Genomic DNA, 23,972 nt, shown 5'->3' with positions numbered 1-23,972 from the left:
CTGATAGGTGGAGAATGGGGGGAGGGACATAAAGTGCAGCTTGTGGAGCACTCCAACTGTAAAAGAGCTACATGCGGCTTGCGAACCAGAGTTTGGCCACCCCTGTCCTATACTATGTAAAAATTTAAAAAGCACAATCCACAGTAGTTGATACAGAATCCAGATTTCCTCCATTTTATTTTTCCACTTGGTTTATCTTATTTATCTATTTCACAGTAATAGGATAAAAACGCAAAGGTTCTTTTCTCCATATTTTTTTTAACATGGAACACAAACCAATAATTCTATGTTATGTTGGCGAGCGGGGGTGGAGGAGGGGGAAGGGAAGGAAGGAAGGAAATGTGGAGACTTTTTTTTACAAAGATATGCCCATACAGTGGTTGAAACTAAAAAGTAAATGGGTCACTAAATGTATGTGGAGTCATCTAACCACGATATTTTGTTGCAAGAATAGAACATACTCACTTTATTATTATAAAATAAATATCACCATAAAATGAATGCACAGTAAATTGGAAACTGCCTCAGCAACTCCAGTGAATTAATGCTGAAGTTATCAATCTGTCTCCCCTCCACATCATAATATATTACATCCAATAAAATTGCCTAGAGGGGCAGGATGGTTAGGTGTAACAAGCGGATTTTGCAACTGGCAGAGGGACTTGAGAGTGGTTGTGGTAGGGAACCAGCAACTCCCACTCTGAATGCAGATAAATCAGAGGGCATATTGAACTTGCTGGCTCCAAGCTTCCTCCAGTGATTCTGAAGTACAACAGAATCACCTTGGCTATCAGTGATTAGGTTTGAACAATGAGTCTCACAATTTGGTAAGTCTTTCCAAAGTTTAGAAAATGTACCTCACATGGGCCAAATACCACATTATTTCAAAACCAAATTTCTTCAAACCAGACGAAGTATGCACTCCTTATTCAGGATCATGCACTGGCCAAGTTTTAAAATGTTAAAATAAATCTGAGTTATTTAACCACAAGAAAGACAAACATTTTTTAGCAGATGAAAAATAAAGTACTTTTGCCTTCTGACTCCTCCCTGTACACATTTGGATAATTTAAAAAATAGCCTAACAGCTGTACAATCAACAATACAATAAACAAAAAACAAAAACAAAGTTCTAATTTTGAGACTGAATAGGAACTTCAATCCAAAAGATGTGTTTTGGGTAAAAGCTCTGAGCAACTGAAAATAAGAGTTTGGCAACTGAAAGAAATGCAGTAAGTTTAAAAGCAGACGGAATTTATCATATGTAACCCCCTTATCCTTATCCCATCTCCCAACACCCCACCTACATTAAGATATAGTTAAGTTTAAGAGTATGTACCAGTAATTTTTCTACCCTCCAAGGTGCTGCAATTATCCTAAAATCAAGCATTACAAATCCACAAAATTTAGAATTAAGGATACACTTAAAAGAAAACCAAACATATTAAAATAAGCACATGGAAAGCACCCAAACAACTTTAACTCTGCCCCGCAGTAAGGGCTAACCATATGATTATGGCATTTTAGTGTTTGTGGTCCCAGATACAATTAAATACATTTTAAAAACACACTAGATTTTTTCCCTACTTTTTGCCCCTCATGGCTGTGTTACAGGAACATAGAAATCACCATACTGGATCAGATCAACAAACCAACTAGTCCAGTGATTTCTGATGATGGCCAGCACCAGAGGCTTCAGAGGAGCTGACAAGAAACACTGTGTTAGGCTCATGCAGAATAACCTACCTCCCCACATAAGGTCTCATCCTAATTTTTAATAGAGTTTCGCATAAAACCTGGTAGAATGAGATTTAATATCTCCTCTAAAATTTGTTGTATTAACTATAAAAACTCTGGATATTCTTGTTATGCATATAAATATCTAAGCTCTTTTTCAATTCTATTAATTTTTTGGACTCAATAACATCAGTGATGATCTAATTCAGATTTATGCAAAAAATATTTCTTGGTTTTCACTTTTGCATTTGTTGCTCCTAAGACAGGGAGAAAATAGTAATGTCCCATCTACATCCTCTATTCCATTAATTGTTTTATGTACTTTTTTGATGTCTCCTTTCTAAGGTAAACAAACCTAATCTTTTCAATCTCTCTTCATATGAAAGTGTTTCCATGCTTCTAATCATTTTTGTGACCCTTCTCTAGCCCTCCTCCCCCGCCCCCCTAGAAACACACTGAAATATTCTTTTAAAGAAGGGATGACCAAAGTATTCCAGTTGGCAGTAAGCCATAAGCATTATATTTTTCTCCATCCGGTTGCTTATGCAAACTCAGGTCCCGATCCCACAACGATATACTTAATTTTACTACAGTCCAAAAGTGAGGTTGAGCATGCGTGTAGGTGTTTGAAGGATAAGGGCTTCACGTATTTGTTATTCTGACTGCAATTGCACAACAAGCAGATATCTTCACTGAGCTGTAGGCAGTGATGCCCAATTCTTCTTCTCAAGTCCAGGTTGTTCCTTTACTAAATTTTTTAACAGACACCTAATAGCCAGAAGACAAAACTTACTAGGCCCTAAGCATTGCTAAGAAAGATAGGAGTTCTCAATGTTCAGCGCAACTCCCAAGTGAGAAATCAAATCCCCACCTCTTCCCACCAATTTGCTGAGGGAACCCAAACGTTAATAAATCATCAATGATATTTCCTCATTTCTTTTCTTAAAGAAAATAGACTGAATTGCTTACATTCCCTTAAACCCAGATATTTTAGTTTCCGTAATATTGCAAAAGCAATAGAACATATAGCTATGATACTTGCTAAAGTCACACACATTCTGTTTTGTCTGACAATGTTTGATTTCTAATAGCCTCATAGGGAGGCTAAGTTGCTTAATATCACAGACAGCACAGAATGAAATTCTCCTTATGCTTTATATTAAAACTGTATTATTTCAGCCAAAGGTGTCTCCTTTTAAAACAATGAGAACACTTTACACAAGAGCTTAATGGCTCAAGATGTCATTTTACATCAAGATGATTATGAAGCTCATTTTCCAATTACTTCTCTTCTGTTAAACTTGAAACAATGTATTTAGTGCTTGTCCTTAAAGGAACCAATAACACTGTGCAAACTGAAGAGCTAGGCTTAAAATGAAGGCAGCCACTTGATGTTAACCTTTAGATCAAAAATATACTCAGTGGAAAGAAAGCCAAGCAGTTGTAACTTCTGAAATAAAAGCCATAGTTAATCATACATTCCAGCTGCAAGAACACACACATTTCCAAAGTCTTAACTGGACCTGTTAGAAGCACTTTGGTATTCTTTGTCAGGAAAAAAGCGAACTACAAATCTTCATTACTACTTGTGGTACAGATGTGAGATATCTGAAGATGAATAAAAGATGCTGATTACTCACTTCTAATCTCACCTCTGTTTCAAGCAATTTGCTTAACATATAATTACAAAACTATGTTACCTTTGCTCCCATGTTCTTAAAATTAATGAAATATTTTAGCAGTTCAAATTTTGTCTACTCAAACAAAACTAAATCAACATGCAGAGACTGGGGGGGTGGAGAGGTAAAGAAACGTTTGTGGAGTAAGCTACTGCCACCATCATTTAATACTGCAAGGAGTACTTGCTAGTAATGTATTATTGAAATCGCTTTAAATCTTTTGATACACAAAGATAGAAATATGTTTTACTAATCAATAACAGTTTGTTTCTATTTCTTTTCTTGACTTTTTTTTATTTTTTTAAGACAGGACATTTATCTTCAAAGTCAAAGAGACTTGGCAGTAATAATTAGCAGAAAAATGTTTTTCCAAGCAACTGAATATTTATGTTTCAATCTGTTGTCCTTAATCTTTGTTCAGTAAATACTAAGTGTGGGCGTGCTGGAAGGAATTATACAATGAGCTTCGACACAAACTGTTCTGCTTTTATTCGTGTCACGCAATACTAGTTCATTCCTCCTTTGCTAATGCACAGCACAATTTCTCTGTGAGTAGTTTGTCTTTAATTTGTGCATAACACTCATTTCTATAACATAGTAAATTATTCCAGATTTCAGCCAGGATAACAAACTTTTTTTCTTTTTTAAATGAATTTAGTACTAAATAAAAATAAAATAGCAGCAAATGAAGTTCTATCCACAGAATCGATATTATTGGTAGCTGCTAGCCCCACCACATGCTTCTACTCTGGCCTAGAGGGATGATCGAATTCTAATGACGAATAGGTAGTTCTCTCTCTAGGAGGGCAGATTAAAAGAAATATACATATACATATTTTTTTAAGTTGGATTTTTTAAAATTTAATTCTGACTTTTTATTTTATGTAAATTATGATGAGATTTTCTTTTTAAAAATGAACTTGTTTAAAATGAATTCTGAATTTAATAAAAATATGTTATGGTCTAACATTATTATAATCTCTTAAAATATTTAATAAATATGTTGAATCTATGACTGTCACCATCAAAAGTGTTGAGTTAAAGAATGCTTTTCTAGACAAATTAAAAATCAGAGGAAAAACATCTAATTTTTTAGATCAAGCTTTAAGAATGTGGCACAACAGGTCATGTACTGTAGTAAGGGATTGATGCTGTGGGGGACATTGAGACCTGGCCTCTGACTCCAGGAGAGCCCCATCTTGTATTGGATCAGGATCATCCATTGAGCCCACCTCCGTCTCTTACTCCTATTTTATAGCTTGTCCCTGACAGGCTCAGTTCTCAAAATTATGACTATTTATGAGTCAACTCACCACAGAAGCTTACTCTCCAGTTAATGGAAGAGCACTAACTTGCCTAGTAACTACAAGCCCTTGCTTTAGATGGTTCTAGGCACTTCAAGTAAATGGCGTTGCTCCGTCTCCTTGCATGTGTACACAGAATGAGATACAAACAAATAGAGATCCATTAATTTCTCATCTGTCTCTCTCTCTGTCTCTAAATAAATAAAATACTGCAGTGCAAAATGCGTGTGAGTTACACGAGTAGAAATCTTCCATAGCTGTTAGTTTGTTTTTTTCCCCCAGGATGAAGAATTGGGGAGGGGTGGATCCAGTTTATGTAACAAGGGATAAGAAACAAAGTGTGCAAAAAAAAAAAAAAAAAAAAAAAAAAGAGGCATAGGAGAAAGGTGTTCTCTTGTGTTTAAGGATTGCAACATTTGCCATTTTATGTATAAATGGCTGTTTCATTGGCTCTGGAAAAATACAAAAGTGTGCAAAAAAAAAAAAAAAAAAAAGAGCAATATTGGTGTTCAAGCAAGACCCTGTGGGAAGAAGGAACAGTATTCTTCAGAGTGCAGCCTCTAGTGTTGATTTCAACACCTGGGAACCAGAGGAAAAAACCGTCTTGGCTGAAGGTCATAAAAAGATCCTACTCCGGAAGATTTTCAAGAAACTCCTCTACCATTGGGTAAAACAGGAACATATGCAAAATAGGTGCAAGTCCTAACTGACAGAATGAAACACCATAATGAAAAATACTCCTCAGAAATAAATGACCTGAAGATGATAATGTGGACATGCTTAAACAATCTGAATCAACTGGTTAGTAAATTTATTTTTGCATCATTCTTATGGATACCTACCAGGTCCTAGTATGCTAATAAATGATAATCTATGACAAGTTATTGTAATAAAATTGCGTTTTGGGAGGGTTACTTACTTATGAATTTCAAAATGTTTGTATGCAAATATAATTGGCACATGAATTTTTTGTAGGAATATTTATCAACTATATTATTACTGTTAATGCTGGACTTCTGAAATTATTTTTTACTGCTCAATATAATCAAACAAATTAGGTTGGAGTCGGCAACCTTTCAGAAGTGGTGTGCCGAGTCTTCATTTATTCACTCTAATTTAAGGTTTCGCGTGCCGGTAATACATTTTAACGTTTTTAGAAGGCCTCTTTTTATAAGTCTATAAGCTATAACTAAACTATTGTTGTATGTAAAGTAAATTAAGTTTTTTAAATGTTTAAGAAGCTTCATTTAAAATTAAATTAAAATGCAGAGCCTCCCGGACCAGTGGCCAGGACCCGGGTAGTATGAGTGCCACTAAAAATCACCTCACATGCCACCTTTGGCACACATGCCATAGGTTGCCTACCCCTGTCCTAGGAGAAGATTTCCTGTTTAAAAATAAAGTTCTATTAGATATTTATGAATTTTAACTTTTAAACCCCTTTTTTTCCTAACCTGTTTGGTATGCTGCTAGAGGTAAGAGTTTAAATAGATTTAGTTAATCTGTATATTTATTAATTATCTTCCCTATAAAACTTGGTTTAGAATAAATTTTATCATTAAAATGTGTTACAAACATTTGCATTAGGAGGAATCTTGCATTTACAATCATTTTTTTTAAGCAGTGCACTGAGTAATATTCAGTGAGCGATTTCCTTTTTGTTTCAGGGTCCTTCTTAGACATAAGGGATTATGAATGCCCACCATCTGCAATGTGTACCACCAGCAGCACTGCAACTAAACACACATCAGCAGTAAGTTACCAAAAAGTAAGTATCCAAAAAGTACTGTCATCATCATCCAGTAAAACCATGGATGAGTTGTAATCAGGACCAGCAAATTCCAGCAAGACTCCATAGATGAAAAGATTGCAACAAATTTTCATTTATTTATGCAACAAATTCCCCCCTTTCATCTTGTTTAGAACAAAACATTTCATTGACATGGTTCAATCATTATGACGAGGCTACACTCCACCCAGTAGAGCAGACACTGCTGGAAGTTTGCTGGATACAGTGTATGAGAAAGAAATTGAACAGCGCGCAAAAAACATGGATGGGAAATGCCTTAATCTGAGTCTTGATGGGTGAAGAAATGTACACAATGATCCTGTTGTATCAGTTGTTTCTGTAAAATAGAATATCTTCTGTCAGCAGACAAATACATCAGGAAATGATTATATAGCAGAATACTAAAAAGAAGTAGCAGTAAAAACTATAAAACTGTGAACAAAAATTAAAGTATCAAAGTGAAGCTTTATCACAGACAATGCTGCAAATGTAGCAAAGATGAGAAGAAATCTAGAAGGTAATTGAGGGAACATGAAACTTACAACATATGGGAGCAGAGCTCATCTGATGCATATTTTAGCCAAAGACTTAAGTAAAACTCTAGGAATAAAGGAAAATATTGTTGAAATTTAAAACTACTTCAGTAATAACCACTTTATTTCAGCTTTACTGGAGAGCAACAGGATCCAAACTATTTCTCCCCCAAGATTTACAATGGAATTCAATGGCTGAATGTTTTGAGCTATTGGCCTATTCTGATGACAATTTATGAAGAAAATCATGACAAAATAGATGGAACTATCACAGACAAAGCAGTCAACATTGCACTAAAGAGAAATATAGAAGATATGCTGAAAACACTGAAACCTATTTCCATAGCTTTGAACAAACTGCAGAAAGATTGCTGCTGTACTGGTGATACTGCTGAAATTTGGAAAGGACACTGAAGAAAGAAATACTCGACAATGTTAAGGCAGGAAAGAAACAGATAGGTCAAGCACTTACTCCACCTCATTTTCTTGCCAATATTCTCAATCCAAAGTACCAGAGTGGATGCCAAACTGCTGAAGAAGATGCATCTGCTATGACATGGGCATCTAATAGTCACCCTTCAAGTCATACCAACCATAATAAATTTCAGGGTTGGAGGTGAACCATTCAAGCAATATATGTTTGCTGATTATGTTTTAAAGAAAGTCACACCACTGAACTCGTAGAAGTCAGGAGCTAAGCACCTGGAACCATATCATGCTGAACTGCTAAACTAGCTTCTGATAACTGTATCCTCTTTTGCAGGCATAGAGAGACTATTTTCTTCATGTGGACTAATTCATTCAAAGTTGAGAAATCGATTGGGAATTGAAAATGCCTATGCATAAAAACAAAGAAGGAGGGCCTGAGATTTACTTATTTTAAAGTCTGAAACACAGCTCAAGTAACTTAGGTTGTCTGATTTTCAACAGACTTAGGCAAGTAGGAACTTAAGCTCCAGTCACTTTCACTTAGACATATTTGAAAATTTTGCCAGGCTCACGTGAAATACCAGTAATCAACTGTATTCACTGACTACAACTAATACCTCTGTTTCTTTTTTAAATCATTTAGTTGTAAATGTGAAATATGTTCTGGTAAGAGAAGTTTGTGCCCATGACATTTAAGGTTGTTTTAATAAATATAAATTTTATATGATGTTTTGTGCATTTAATTAAATTCCAATTATCATCCTAATCCAGCTTGACACAAATCATGAGCAAAAAATTATTTTGTTGTTATAAACAAGCAATACATTATTCACTATTTTCTAACATATAAAATGTACAATTAATAAGTATCTGAAAATATAAAGCTATATATTGTTGCTTAAATATACGTATATAGTTACAGCATACTCTCTTAGGTAGAAAAAAGATGTACCAAATCTAGCACAAAGGCTTTATTTAGTTGTAAGTGAACATGTTTTAATGGTTATATCGATCAATGAGAATGCAACTTTGTTTAGGAAGTAACTAAAGTATAAATGGAAAAGTTGACTAACATCGACTATTTAAATCAAGTATCAGAGAGGTAGCCGTGTTAGTCTGGATCTGTAAAAGCAGCAAAGAGTCCTGTGGCACCTTATAGATTAACAGATGTATTGAAGCATGAGCTTTCGTGAGTGAATACCCACTTCACTGGATGCATGTCGACGAAGTGGGTATTCACCCATGAAAGCTCATGCTCCAACACGTCTGTTAGTCTTTAAGGTGCCATAGGGTTTGCTATTTACATTAAGGATTTCCATTTGGTGATTTAAATCATGATTTAAATTGCCTTCATTTGAAAGTCAATCCACCCTGATTTCCAGACCCATTCAATCCTATGTGGACAACTGTTCTGTAGCAACAGAAATAATAACTTCTTTCATGCTCCTCCAGCACGGCTGTACCACCCCCAGCTCAGTCCCCAGCCCTTCCATGCAGATGCGTCTCCTGAGTCCTCCTGCCTGGAGTCTGTACAGCAGAGGTCTACAGCGCAGCGGGAGGAGGACAGTCAGACCCCCTCCCTCAGGTTATGGATGTTGATCACCCGGAGGGTAGGGAAGGGCCCAGGCTGGGGAGGACTCACACTGGAGGTCAGATGGGGAGGTCACATGCCTCTCCCTTATGTCCCTCCCATGAGTGAAATGTACCCACAAGAAACCATTTCTACTTGCACCACTGTTTATTCCACTATGGAATTAGTAGTTTTAGTATTCATCATGCTACTTTTTCAGGATGGCCAAGTCTAACTCACCTGAATTAACTGACTCAGTACGTTACCAATTTTGCAGTATATATACATATATACAAAAAAGCACCTTGAAGGGTCATACTTCTTCCCCCCCCCCCCAATTACATAACATGGGAGATGTAGATGGGCAAAAAGTCAAACAGTAAGAGTTTGACTGAAAAAGCGTTTGAGTCAAACAATAAGTCCTCCCCAAAAATAACAAAACTTGAAATTCCTGATATTTCTAAGGAAAAATACAAGCAGAAGAAAATTTTTTTTTCTTTTGGGAGGAAAAAATAGCCAAACTACCTTAAAAAAGTAAAAAAAATCCCATACAAGAAAAAAAAAAAATCTATTTTCAGTTCATGTTTAATAGTATTCCAAATCCTGGAATTGAGGGGGATCATTTACAGTACCACATTTTAAAACTTACCACAATGTTGCATATGTGCTGGGTGGTCTCATTTTTCAAAACACTATGTAGGGGATACATATTGTACTATTAATACTACAAACTTAATACTGTTCCAAAAAAATTTTGTTGAAAATTATAAACAACTGTTTTAGAATATACTCTTCTCTGAAGAACACCAGCTTGTTAAATAAAATGAATTAATTGGAAAATACAGTTATATCTGCAATTACAAACATGTTCCAACTCTGAAGTTCAGCTGGTAATGCAAATAGGCTTTACAAATCTCCATTAGGAATCCGAGAAAAAGAATGAATTCACTCTTCCAAGCTCTGGTCTTTCAGTGCTATTATTTAAAAGACCAACTTCTGGTCCTTCTACATAAAGTATGAATAAAACTAAAAAAAGTCTGATCTAGTTAAGCTAAATACTTTGCAGCAACATAGCTGTCAATGTATTTAGACTGATTAAAATTTTACTTTCTTATTCTCTAAAAAACAGGATTAAAAAAATACATGAATTTAAAATTGCTGATTTTAATTAGAGGATACTCATGGTCATTGAGATGAATACCCTGTTCATCTACTCTCAAGGGAGATAGAAATACAATAGATCTAGGTTCTCAGTCAAAGGAAAGGTACCAGGGGGTTGCCCCATAAATTACAATGAAGTTGCTGGCTATGGTCAGAGCAAACATAAGGAAAGCTTAAAATATTATGAGGAAGACGACAATGGGCAATAACTTGATCTGTAGACTTGCAAACATTACCTAAAAAGTATCAGGTGTTAATCTTTTAAATGGTTAGTATTAATATCTGCATCTTTAATGGTCAGATTATTGCACTTCCACAAAACAATCAAAACAACACACTATCTCCAAGTACACTATCAGAGTCAATCCAATGCACTTTCTAAAATCTTACTTCAGCTTTAACAACTCCATACATCCCGAATACTTTAAACAGAGCTAAAGATAGCAAATCAATGGCTTTCCAAGTTAAAAGCTTTACACAACCTAACAGATTCTGATCTTAAGCTTCATAATAAAATAAATTACTCATAAAAATAAAGTTATGTTGGTCAGGAGAAAACATTTTTTAAAAAGTCTTTTTTGTCTCATCACTATCTGTTTGCTTAGTATGCAGCATGAGATACATATACGCTATAAAGAAAAAAGCCACAAAAAACTTAAGAAAATTGTTGACAAGGGTTGAAGACAGGTTTTACATTTGCTTGGTTTCTCTTATTGACGTAACCAAGGGAAATGAAAAATCATCTGTTTTTAAAATACTAGCTGAAAGAATAAAAGGAAACTTCCCTGCCCTGTTTTTTTTTTTCCGGGGAGGGGGAGGGGTTAAAAGTGTAAGTTCTATCTATGGCCCTCATTACCATAGTATCTAAGTGCTTCACAAACAAATGTATTTATCCTCACATCTCTCTTTTGAGGCAGGAGAATACTATAATTCCCATTTTCTAATGCTGAACTGAGGCACAGAAAGGCTAAGTGACTTGTCTAAGGTCACAGAAAAAGTCTGTGGCAGAGCAGGGACTTGATCCCAAGTCTTTGGCTACTGCCCTAACACCGGACCATCCTTCCTCTCTTTAATGGCCTGTGTGAAAATGTATCACAAATGGAAAATTTGTTTGCCTTTGTTAGAAATTTAGAGGATTAGTAGGTTGAAGAATGAAATACACTCATCCCTGGTTCTTCCAGGCAAAGACTGAGGGCATGGCTACACTTGCAGATGTAGAGCGCTGTGAGTTAAACCCACCTTCGTACAGCGCAGTAGGGAAAGCGCTGAAGTCTGTCCACACTGACAGCTGCTTGCACACTGGCGTGGCCACATTTGTGGCACTTGCAGCAGCATTGGGAGCAGTGCATTATGGGCAGCTATTCCATGCAAGTGACTGCAACGTGCTTTTCAAATGTAGGGTGGAGTGTGACAGGAAGTGTGTTGTGTGTATGTGAGGGGAGAGAGAGTGGGTTTTTGAGGGGCTGAGAGCATGTCAGCATGCAGTCTTGTAAGATGACGCAGCCAACCCTCCCACCCACGCCTATTCTCTCACACACAGCATTCCACATGGCTTGCATGCTGGCTGTCAGAAACAGAGCTTGGAAAGGGCATTTCCACATTCCTACAGGAGTTCAAAACAATGACAAGAGTGGCCACTTGACTTAAGGGGATTATGGGATGTTTCCAGAGGTTGGTCAGAGCACAGTAACCCAACACCTCGTTCACAGTGACGCACGTGCATTGTAGCCAAGGCAGAGCAAACATTATTCCTCTCACCGAGGTGGAGTACCAGCAGCGCTGTAGCCGCGGAGACAAAGCGCTCTACATGCCTTGCCAGTGTGCACGGGGAATGAGCTAGGGCGCCCGGGACTCCTTTACTGCGCTGTAACTCGCAAGTATAGCCAAGCCCTGGGCTACATTTTCAGGACCATTTGGGGAACTTTGCAGCATAACTGTCTATGCTGTACCTATTCAACTGATGAAAACAGTCTTCAAGACTATCAGTCACACTTATTATGAGCACTTAGTTCATATGAAAGACAAAAGCAATGGTATTCTGTGTGCAATGGAAAGGTCACAGTTCTAATTCTTGGTATTGTTAAAGCAATTTACCATATTCCCTATTAAATCCAATCTATCATAATATTGTTTTGGTTTTTTTAACTTCAGAGCACTACTTTGGTCCAATATATTAATGAGAAAAAACACTAACCTTGATATTAGAAATAAGTAAGAGTTTAGTAAAAAGGTAAGTGAGATCTTTTTCAAATACTTAAGAAATTGCTTGAAAAGTAGTAGACGACAAGTTCAATTAACTGCAGTCATGAGTTACCACATCTAAGATGACACAGCTTGTTCAAAGAACGAAGTCAAAAATGGGACTGTCCACACAAAAGAAAAATAACTTTTGAGCTACTATAGTCTGTGAAAGCTACAGAAGAGGGTCTGTTATGTTGGCCCTGAAGCAATATACACTGTGACATCTGAGTCATATTCATTCAGTATCTAGATTTTGTGATCCCAATCTGTACTGGTCTCTAGTGAGAAGGAAGAGTATTTACATCATTCTGTAACAATCCCAAGATCTGAGCTACTGTAGAAGTAGCATTGTTAGCTTCAAACAATCTCATCCAGCTCTTCTCAGCCAAAAAAATACACCACAATGTAGACTAAAGAGTGGATGGGGAAAGGAACTTCTTTATTTGAAGACAGGGGTGCGAGGGAAGGGACAGGGTCGGGGAAGTAACATATGCTTTCTAAATTAAACCCTGCATATTAGTAACCAAAATTAATTTTATATAATCAATGTCAATTTAGAAAAGAAAAAAAATTACACCAGTTTCACAATAGGTCTTCAGATTTAAAGGACACCTGTTTTAGAAGAGTATATTGCAGAATCATAAGAACAATCAATATTCCTATGAAACGTCTATCAAAGACTGATCATGTAAATTATATGGGGTTGTCAGTGTGTTGGGAAGGAGCAAAGAGGGGAAGTGTGAAATCACTGCATTTTTAATGGTTGTTTCTTTTGTGATTAGCAATGAGATGTATGTTTTAAAATGTGAAATATGTTTGGCGAAGATATGTTAATATTTTATGATTAAATGGACACTTTCAACTTGAAAATCATTTTTCTAACAATGACGACTGCTTTTATTGTGATTCTTAGCGTTTACCTTATATTTTTTTTCTGTTTTTGTCCAAATCAAACAGGGATATATGAGACAGGGTCAAGGAAGGGAGGAGGGATAGCTCAGTGGTTTGGCAATGGCCTGCTAAACCCAGGGCTGCGAGTTCAGTCCCTGAGGGAACCACTTAGGAATCTAGGGCAAAAATCATTACTTGGTCCTGCTAGTAAAGGCAGGGAGCTGGACTCGATGACCTTTTAGGGTCCCTTCCAGTTCTAGGAGATAGGTAATTTACTAGAGAACCAGGGATTTGGATCTCTTCTGCTGGGGTTACCCTTCATTTTACCTACAGGGCTGACGTTCTTTAATCACCTTTTTAGGACACTAAGTACTTGTCAGTACAAGGAACTTAGTGCAGAGTAATTTAGGGTATAAATGCAAAGATGCTTCTAGTGCACAATAAGAGTATCCATACAGGGAGTTAGTGAGAAATCACTAGTGCACTTTAAATGTACATCCATGCTTACCCTGCATGTCCCTATGTAGACAAGCTGCTAGATGCAAGAGAGTGGAGATGTTGATATCAACCTGGGCTCCTCTGCAGAGAATTTTGCCCAAAATGGCAAGTTCCAGGGAGATGCCAATGGGAATTATAGTTAACTGGATGACAGAATCAGTTGGAGCTAGAGCTGGGCAAATCACTGATTTTTCAGTTTGCTGGCAATTAAACAAACAAAACAAACTGTAGCACCCAAATCAAATTTGAAAAATTCCAGACAAGTTTGGCAAATTGAAGTCCATTTCAGATAAAAGTAAAAATTTTGTTCTGGCCATTTTTAAAGAGCTAGATTCACAAAATCGGCAGAGTACAATGAGTTGGTGTAAGGAACGTTCTGAGAGAGGTTAAAATGGAGGCTTCATGAGCCTCCAGTCTGTATTGAGGTCCTAGACCAAAAGTTATTCTCTGACCAGCGGGTAAGTCACAGGTTTAATAGTTTACTTAATAAAAGAATATACACCTCAGAAAACAAGTTTTAATTTCTGAATCATATCTGTTCTATATTTCCATTTCTGTCCATCTCCTAGTAATTTTAAACAATATCATCAGCTTGATTTCATTGTTCTAATAATTTCCAGTGAACACATTTGGCAATTAACAACTTTTATTAACCCTTCTCGTAAGCATTTGCTTCTAAATACTGAGCTACTTGTTCTTCTGATGCAACAGTAAGGGCAAAGGCATCAGAGTACAGTTTCTTCCTTGCAAACCTCTTAAAGGAAGACATGCCCACAAATGAAGACAGAGGAAGGAAAATACTTGAGATATAGGATGAAGGAAACCCATCTTTAAGAAACTGAAGTTGAGGACAATTTATCCCATATATTCAAAACATGAGTCACAGCACACCACAAACTAGATGTCTTATTCCTTAAATATTCCAGAAAAAAACAAAAGATTAAAATCTATTCCTTAATGTGTAGTCTCAAATGATACATTTAAAAAACCCCATAAAATCTGTTTCCCCATTACTATTATGATACAGAAAATAGATTGTTCAACCATGGACAACAGGTGAATCAGTTTAAACTCTGAAGTCTTAGTAGGTACTATCCTGCAAAGAAACTTTGTTGCAGACATGTAATAAATGTATGTTTCCTTCCAGTATGTAGAAACTCTGGGGAACTCACCTTTTAATAAACAAGGAATCTTCTGGGCACAATATTTATGCTTTTGAATTCTAATAAGCCCTAGTTAAATGTATAAAGTACGTAATTGACAAAGATTTTTTCCAGTGAAAAGATCTAATACCATTTAGTTATATACTGCTTTAAGTAAGATTAAATGGTTACTCAATATTTTCCTAATAAGCAAAAATGCATGAAGTTACAGTAGAACGTTATTTCTGCAACTATAACCAAGTGAAGTAGGAAAAATATTTCTTGCTGTCTACAATTATTTCTGTGCCTTAATAATATCCAAGTTTTTAAATTTACCACTTATGCTAACACTTTACTGTAACTTGAGTTTAGCTGGTGCTAATTTTGAAAAACACAAAGTAGGTTTTCATTAACAACATATGTCAAATACAGGTGAGGGTGAGAGGGTCTACACTGCAGCTGCTGTATAAAACAAGCAGACAGAAATAGCTCGGTAATGCTAAACAGAATGATCCATATAGAACTGCAATACACTGCACAGACCTCAGCCTTAGAAAGACAAAAAGGCCAAGCAGCACTTCCTTGTTCTTTATCTCTAGGTTTAAAAAAAAAAAAAAAAAAAGAAAAGAAAGAAAAAAAGACATTGGATCTACTGCAGGTAGAAAAGGTCACGTCTGTCAACATTTTATTATTCCCCCAAATTTCCCGAAGTGAAAAAATCCCATTTAACTGCTGAAAAATGCAGGCTAGGGGCTTTTTCCTCTGTTCCGCTCAGCTTTTCAATCGAACAATGGCCAGCTAGAGTACTGGGAGAAATAAGTAACTTGAAATCTTGTATGTTTTCTTTCCTTGAATTTCAGGAAAATTACTAATGCACATGCTGAGTAAGGACTTTTTTCATTGTCATCTTACCAAAAGATTAATTCAAAGATCTGAAAAAAGATCTGGGGGGAAAAAAAAAAAATCTAGCGATCAAATTATTTTCACATCTATTTTACACCAGTTAGTACAATGATTTTAAACAGAGATACTTCAGATTTATAACACTGTTATCAGAATCAGGCCCTATATCTCTGCTTCTTAGAAGTTGCTGGAGCATGCTGACTATATCACTTATACTATTTTATACTGCCTTTACTGGATATGGAAATGTGGTTTATGTATGTACTATAGAGTGTTGAAAAGATTCAGGGACAACAGTGTTGCTTTCAGTACACCTGCACTGCTATCAATACCTTTAAATTAGAGCTACAGTAAGTAAAAAGAACACAATTCAGTTAATAAATATACTCTTGAAAATGTACAGGCTAATTTGAAAAGAGCTAAGAGTGAAAGGTTGAAAGAAAAATCAGTAATTAAGAAGTTTCCTTCATCAACAGAAGCGAACATGTTACAGAAACAAGTAATTATCTCTCAAACACAGTTATTTAGCAAGTTTATTTTCCAGTCAGACTGCCTTTGATAGTACTTGGGGACAACTTTTTCTTCAGGTATTGAACAGGCCAGAGATTTATCATCAGAGTTTGCCTCCTTGTGTTTAGAAAATGACATCCCTTGAACAAGTCATGCAACTCTATTAAACAATCTAACCTCCACCCATATTACTTAATGAAGGAAGAATTCCATCTTGTTCACCATTAATCACCTGTGCCCTTTTCTCTAGTGGAGCTATATAACTTTTCTTCTAGACATTACTACATACTAAATCTGATCATTAGTGGGGTGTGGAAACAGTTAGGCACTGAACAAGCACCATTAAGATCTTGCCATATGATTAACACAAACTATTTAATGCAGCCCAGAAAAGGAAATGCTCAAAAAAAGTATTTTACAATACACAGTTTAAAATAAAAGTAGTTTAAGCCCAACATGTAATCTTTAAAAACTATTATAGTCTAACAATAAACACTTCTAAACATGTATCTTTCTATTTAAAAATTTCTGCTTGCTATTTTTGTGAGACAAACAATACGTTACACTTTACTTCTTGATTTTTAGTTATTACTTAGCAGTAAAAAATCTGACTACCAATTCAAGTACCAAGGTCTGTTCATAACACAGATTTAACACCCCTTATCTGTTGAAATGGGAGCGGGAGTTTTAGAGGAAAGGTACAGCAGGAAGTTACATATAGCAGTAATTTCAAGGAGTGGTCACTACTGACAATTTTAGTGCTAAACAATGTGCAGAAATGCCCTTAGGCCCTGGCACCGCCAACACTCATGACTGTGCTTAATTTTACTACCTTGAGTAGTCACAAGATGTCAATGGGAGTACTCATCACAGTAAAGTTAAACACACACATTTGCAGGATCGAAGTCTATCTCCTCGATCCTGCAACTCCTTGCCCCTGCATGGAATCCCACCGACATGGAGTTCAGCAGGGCTCTCCAGCACACCAACACACCAGAACTTGCAGGATTGGAGCCATATAATATAGTAGAAACAGTCTCATTGCTGGAGATGGATAGGATGTTTATTTGTATGAAACACTACTTAAAGTTTCGAAATGATTTCAGTGATGACTGATTCTTTTGTTCTGTGACATTTAAAAGGATTCAGAATCTAAACAGTTTTGAAAACAAGATGTCATCACTTTTTACTTTAAGTTGTAATGTAATGAGAAACATTGTGTCACTGGAACATATTTTTCTGCTATGTTCAACAACACAGTAAGCACACTTAAGTGGCCAGATGGAAAAGTCAAGGCTACCTATACTAATTTAAAGCTCAAGCAGGGATGCACCTGATAAATGATATAAAGCTAATTGGCACTTTATATCCTCTCTCTTAAGTATTTATTCACTGAAGTTCAAATATCACAACATATTGAGATGTGATAAAAAGTTAGTTTTTTCCTACACACTCTTGAAAATTTATATTAGATTTCAGAACATATATATAAATCAAGAAAATAAGAGAAATTAGTATTGGTTAGTCATCAAACATTTCTGCAACTTGTTTCATAAGAACAAAAACCTGCACTTACTTGCTTACATGAAACTCTATTATTTGTATGACGAAGTTAGACATTGTGTAACATCTGATAAGAAAAAAGGACTTCAGGAGCAAGCTAATGCTTCCTTTCATCCACAAGATGACTTTGTGTTGTGTTTTACTAGAACCATCCAGCAATTATTACAAATATCCAGTTTTTCTGTTATTTTACAGGTGACTTATTCAACTTGTTGATATTCTAGTACTGTATTAGCATATTATTTGTTTGCAGGAAATAAAGACTAGGATCATTCTTGGGCCTCTGAGTTGCGTATGTTTTTCAAAATACTGCAAGCCTGCATTTTCAGTTCACCTCTGTATACAAAGAAGTACTTTATTCAATCATTGGTTAAAAAGCTCCTTTCCTCATTTACTCCTTTCTGAAAATATACTACAGCAACTCTATGAAGTTTATTCCTGATAAAATTATCTCAAACGGGAAGAATAAGTCATTTGAGAGACAGAAACAGTAAGGCATGCTCTGCACCTAAAACTTAGGTTGGCCTAACTATGTTGCTCAGCAATGTGAATAATTAATACACCAGAGAGATGTAGTTAGACTAGCCTAAGCCCCAATATAGAGACTGCTAAATCAATGGAAGAATTCATCTGTCAACTACTACTGCCTCTCGAAGGGGTAGATTAACTACAGCAATGAAAAAAACTCTTCTGCCATTGTAGCAAGGGTCTACACTAATGCAGAACAGCTGCAGCACTGTAGCTGTGCTGCTGTAGTGTCTGTAGTGTAGATAAGGCCGAAGAAAATATAATTTCCTCCATGCTGAAAATGAGTGAGGGCCATTCTTTCCCGTTGGCATATACTTCGGTGAGAAACATAAGCTATATTGGCAGGAGAGCATCTTCCACCAATGTAGCGCCAGTGTGGACAGCACAAAATTTGCATCTATGTAACCTGAGCAACGTTAAGTTAGATTGACTTGGGCTATAGTGTAGACCTGCCCCTAAAAAGAGGAAATTTCAAACAACAACAAATGAAGATTTTAAATATCTAGACATAAACACAAACATCTATCTCAAAAGATGGGGAAAGTGAACTGCTGAAGGCCACATAAATCAGCAGCAGAACCAAGCTTGCCTGAATCTAGTCTGTTTCTCCATTTTTGAGGCTACTTTTATATTTCAAAGAGGCATGTGAAAACGTCCATCACTGATATTTTAAAATCTCTTAATTTTTTTATTTTAAAATCTCTTAAAACTTCTAAGGTGGCCCATTTATTACAGGGAGGTGACGATGGGAACCCTGGGCTGTGTTTTGCAAGACGCTGCGGCTAAGACATTAATCACTGAGGCGGGAGGGGGGCGACCCAAAATAGGTGCTCCCTTTACGAAAGGCAACGCTGAGATTGGAACAAACATTAATTTATCGCACCGGATTAAATGTGGACAAATTTAGTCGTGGTACCAAGTTATTTATTACAACACTAATGAACAGCTATTGCGTTATTATTCTTACCGCCCCCCCCCATAGAACAGTGGTCTGTCCTACGGGGCGGGGGGGGGCGGTCGGCCCTGCAGACGCGCAGGGGGCTGTAGTTGGAAAAGGTATTGGGGGCGGGGCAAGGGACACAGTCACGGGATGGGGGCGTGGCTGTCGGGTACCGGTCAGAGAGGGGGGGCGGGGGGGACAGGTCGGTGAGTGGGGGGCGGGGCTCTCCTGGCCGTTGCAGCCTCACTCACAGTAATACGCCACCACCGGCTCCCGCTTGTCCAGCTCCTGCCCGGTTCGCAGATGATGCTGGAGGCTCTTGAACTGCTCAGGCAGCGGAGGAAGGGCCGCGGCCGCCATAACGCCCCAGACCCGATCGGCGTCGGCAGCACTAGCAACAACAACTAGCGCCACGCCCGACCCCGCGGCCACTTCCGCTTCCGGTGCAGTAACAGCCGCCGGCCGAGGCAGGCACGCGGGCGGGCGGGGAGGGGGGAGTGGCGCCTCGCTCCTGCAGCAGCGACCCCTGGTGGGAAGCGGGGAAAAGTGAGGTGAGGGGCCGCCCCCCGCGGTGCGAAGCGGCCTTGTGCAGAGCGCGCCTGCGTGGTGGGGCAGCTGTGTTCGAAGCCCCGCGCAGACGCGAGCGTCCCTTGATCCGGGAGCTTTAGAAATCGCTTAGGGGCGGGCTACTGGTCGCTTGTGTGGTGGCTGCAGGCCTGTTCTTATCAAAGGCGGAGACACAAATTGTGGCCTCCTCCACTGTGTTGCTTCCCCTGTCAGACACAGGTGGTGGCTCTGTGGGTGCTCTGGGGCTGGAGCACCCACAGAACAATAATAGTGGGTGCTCAGTTACCTTTATTCAGAACAGTTTTGTGCAAACCGTACTGGCGAGCTGGCAGATTCACCGGCCTGGGACACTGCATCCCTGATGGACCTACAAGCAATGCTTCTTTGGAAACTTTTCCTTCAAGTCTTAGGGCTTGGCTACACTGGAGGGTTGCAGTACTGCTGAGGGGGTTACAGTGCTGCAACTCACTCTGTGTACACACTTGAAAAGCCCAGCCAGCGCTGCAACTCCCTGGCTGCAGCGCTGGCTGTACACCTGGTCTGCTTGGGGTGTAACGATTCCAGTGCTGGTGATGCAGCGCTGCTCATCGGGTGTGGACACCAAAAGCGCCGTTATTGGCCTCCAGGGTATTAGCAGGTATCCCAGAATACCTTTTCAGCCACTCTGCTCATCGTTTCACACTCCACTGCCCTGGGCTCAGGTGACCCTCCCTTTAAATGCCCCGGGAATTTTAAAAATCTTCTTCCTGTTTGCTCAGCCAGGTGTGGAGTGCAATCAATCAATCACTGACCATGCCTCAATGCCCCAAACGAGCCCCAGCATGGAGCAATGGTGAGCTGCAGGACCTCATCAGTGTTTGGGGTGAGGAAGCTGTGCAGTCACAGCTTCGCTCCAGCCATAGAAATTATGATACCTATGGGCAGATATCAAAGTCCATGCTGCAAAGGAGCCATGAATGGGACGTCCTGCAGTGCAGGGTTAAAGTAAAGGAGCTGCGGAGTGCCTATTGCAAAGCCTGTGAGGGAAACCAGCGCTCAGGTGCTGCCCCCACGACCTGCCGTTTTTACAATGAACTGGATGCGATACTTAGGTGTGACCCCACTGCAAATCTGAGGACCCCGATGGATAGTTCAGAGCCGGGAAAGGAGGGGGGGAGGGTGTGGAGGAACCCGAGAGTGAGGGTACTGGGGTGGTGGGAGACACCCCGGAGTCCCAGAAGGCATGCAGCCAAGAGCTCTTCTCAAAGCCAGGAGGAAGCTAGCCAGTCGCAGCAGCTGGAACTTGTTGGTGAAGAAGAAGCAGAGGAGCGTGTTCCCGGGTAAGCAGCTTTATTTTAAGGAGGGAAATGTTTTTGGAGGAGGAGGGGGGGTTATGGCTGCCTGCATGCATGCATGCCTAGATGTGGAATAGCCCATTGATTTGGTCTATCACGTCGCGGTAATCGGCCTCTGTAATCTCTGCAAAAGTTTCAGCCAGAGCGTGGGCAATGTGCTTGCGCAAGTTTATAGGGAGAGCACCGTGGTCCTTGTCCCAGTCAGGCTAACGCGTCCGCGCCACTGTGCCGTGAGGGGGTGGGGGGACCATTGCTGCACACAGGCAAGCTGCATAGGGACCAGGGCGGAATCCACATTGCTGGAGAAGACCCTCCGCTCTTCCCAGGTGACGCGGAGCAGCGATATATCTGGAAGGATAAAATCCTGTGGAAAATGTAGGGATACTGTTCAGTGCACTTCCCCCAGCTGCTCTCTGCTTTCCCCAATGCACAGAAACCCCAGTGAGCCCTGACTCAAGCAGCTCCCCTTCCCAGGGGAGTCGCGGCAGCAGAAACATTGATTCCAGGAGTAACTGCTGTGGCAATTGTGGGGTGGTGTTCAGTGCACTTTCCCCCCAGCTGCTCTCTGCTTTCCCCAATGCACAGAAACCCCAGTGAGCCCTGACTCAAGCAGCTCCCCTTCCCAGGTGAGTCGCGGCAGAAACATGGATTCATTAATCACTCATTCCCCATTACTCACCATGTCTTCGCTGCTGTGGCCTCTCTGTGCTATGTTTGCTATGTGTAAATGATGCTACAAATAGTCTACAAACTCCTTCACTGTGATTATAAACAATGCAGCCTCTGTAATAAATGTTTCTATTTCTGTTTTTTTTAAGTGTCCTTGAATCCTCCGGCCCTAACACGTACAGATGTGAGACTACATAACTTGAGGAGTGGCAAAAGGAGAAGCAAAAGAAGATTTGGTGAAAGCAGTTATGAATCAGTATGCCAGAGAGAGTAAGAGGCTGCAGGACTGGAGAGAGAAAATGCACCAGTGGAGGGAAACAGAAAGCAGGAGAAAGGAATTGGCTAAGAAGAAAAGCACAAAGCAGCTGATAAGCCTCCTGGCGCGCAAACGGACTGTATGCAGTCACTGGTAGCCATGCAGGCAGATCAATACCGTGCTAACCCCCCTCCCCATCCCAAAGCTCTCTCCCTTGTGCCCCACTGTTTGCTCAAAACCCCCTTCTCCAGCATCCTGGTTCTTACCACCACCAGCTGCCCCACACCTGTACGTTCACCTACCAGCCCTGAGAACTACGACCCTTACCCCTATGCACTCAACCCCAACCCCATCACCATGCAGCATAGTAATCCTGAAGTGCAGCAGGCATTGCACAGCACTCCAGGCAGGACATATTCAAACATCTGACTGTACAGTTCAGCACCCTACCCCCTGCCCTTTTATGTACTGTATTTTTAATAAAGGATTTCTTTGCTTTTAAAACAGTTTTTATTATTGCAGAAAAGAGAAACATACTGTACCCCAAGGGAAAAAATCAAATCATTGTAACCACTGCACTTCCTCTGTGCAAGGCACCAAACATTACTGTTGGCTTTCAGCCTCAAATTGCTCCCTCAAGGCATCCCTAATCCTTGAAGCCCTGTGCTGGGCCTCTCTAGTAGCCCTGCTCTCTGGCTGTGCAAATTCAGCCTCCAGGCGTTGAACCTCGGAGGTCCATTCGTCACTGAATGTTTCACCCTTCCCTTCACAAATATTATGGAGGTACAGCACGCGGATATAACCGTGGGGATGCTGCTTTCCCCAAGTCTAGCTTCCCATAAAGACACCTCCAGCGCCCCCTTTAAACGGCCAAAAGCACATTCCACAGTCATTCTGCACCGGCTCAGCCTGTAGTTGAACCGTTCCTTGCTCCTGTCAAGCTTCCCTGTATACGGTTTCATGAGCCAAGGCATTAAGGGGTAAGCGGGGTCTCCAAGGATCACAATGGGCATTTCGACGTCCCTACTGTGATCTTCCGGTCTGGGAAAAAAGTCCCGGCCTGCAGCTTCCTGAACAGGCCACTGTTCCGAAAGATGCATGCATCATGCACCTTTCCAGGCCAGCCTGTGTAAATGTCAGTGAAACGCCCACGGTGATCCACAAGCGCCTGGAGAACCATAGAGAAAATACCCCTTCCGATTAATGTACTCGGATGCCTGGTGGGTGGTGCCAGAATAGGAATATGCGTCCATCTATCGCCCCTCCACAGTTAGGGAAACCCATTTGTGCAAAGCCATCCAGAATGTCCTGCACGTTCCCCAGAGTCACGGTTCTTCTTAGCAGGATGCGATTAATGGCCCTGCAAACTTGCATCAACACTATTCCAACGGTCGACTTTCCCACTCCAAACTGGTTCGCGACCGATCGGTAGCTGTCTGGAGTTGCCATCTTCCAGACTGCAATAGCCACCCGCTTCTCCACTGACAGGGCAGCTCTCAATCTCGTGTCCTTTGCGCCGCAGGGTTGGGGCGAGCTCAGCACACAGTCCCATGAAAGTGGCTTTTCTCATCCGAAAGTTCTGCAGCCACTGCTCGTCATCCCAGACTTGCAGGACGATGTGATCCACCACTCAGTGCTTGTTTCCCGAGCCAAAAGGCGGCGTTCCACGGTGCTGAGCACGTCCGTTACTGCACAAAGCATTTTAGTGTCACACGCGTCAGGCGAATA

At 39.7% G+C, this 23,972-nt stretch overlaps 1 protein-coding gene across 1 annotated transcript in view; it reads right to left on the bottom strand.

The window, feature by feature from the left end:
• The window catches only part of VTA1 (vesicle trafficking 1), a 76,171-nt gene extending 56,244 nt beyond the window's left edge, over window positions 1–19,927 (bottom strand). The window contains exon 1 of the mRNA XM_032795012.2: window positions 19,670–19,927. Within this exon, the coding sequence (XP_032650903.1) occupies window positions 19,670–19,778 (109 nt within the window). The 5' untranslated portion in view covers window positions 19,779–19,927. The remainder of the gene's footprint in view (window positions 1–19,669) is intronic.
• Between the last annotated feature and the right edge of the window lie 4,045 nt (window positions 19,928–23,972).

This window comes from Chelonoidis abingdonii, chromosome 3 (assembly GCF_003597395.2).
Source record: "Chelonoidis abingdonii isolate Lonesome George chromosome 3, CheloAbing_2.0, whole genome shotgun sequence".
Lineage (NCBI taxonomy): Eukaryota > Metazoa > Chordata > Testudines > Testudinidae > Chelonoidis > Chelonoidis abingdonii.
This window is presented reverse-complemented; position numbering and strand designations above follow the sequence as displayed.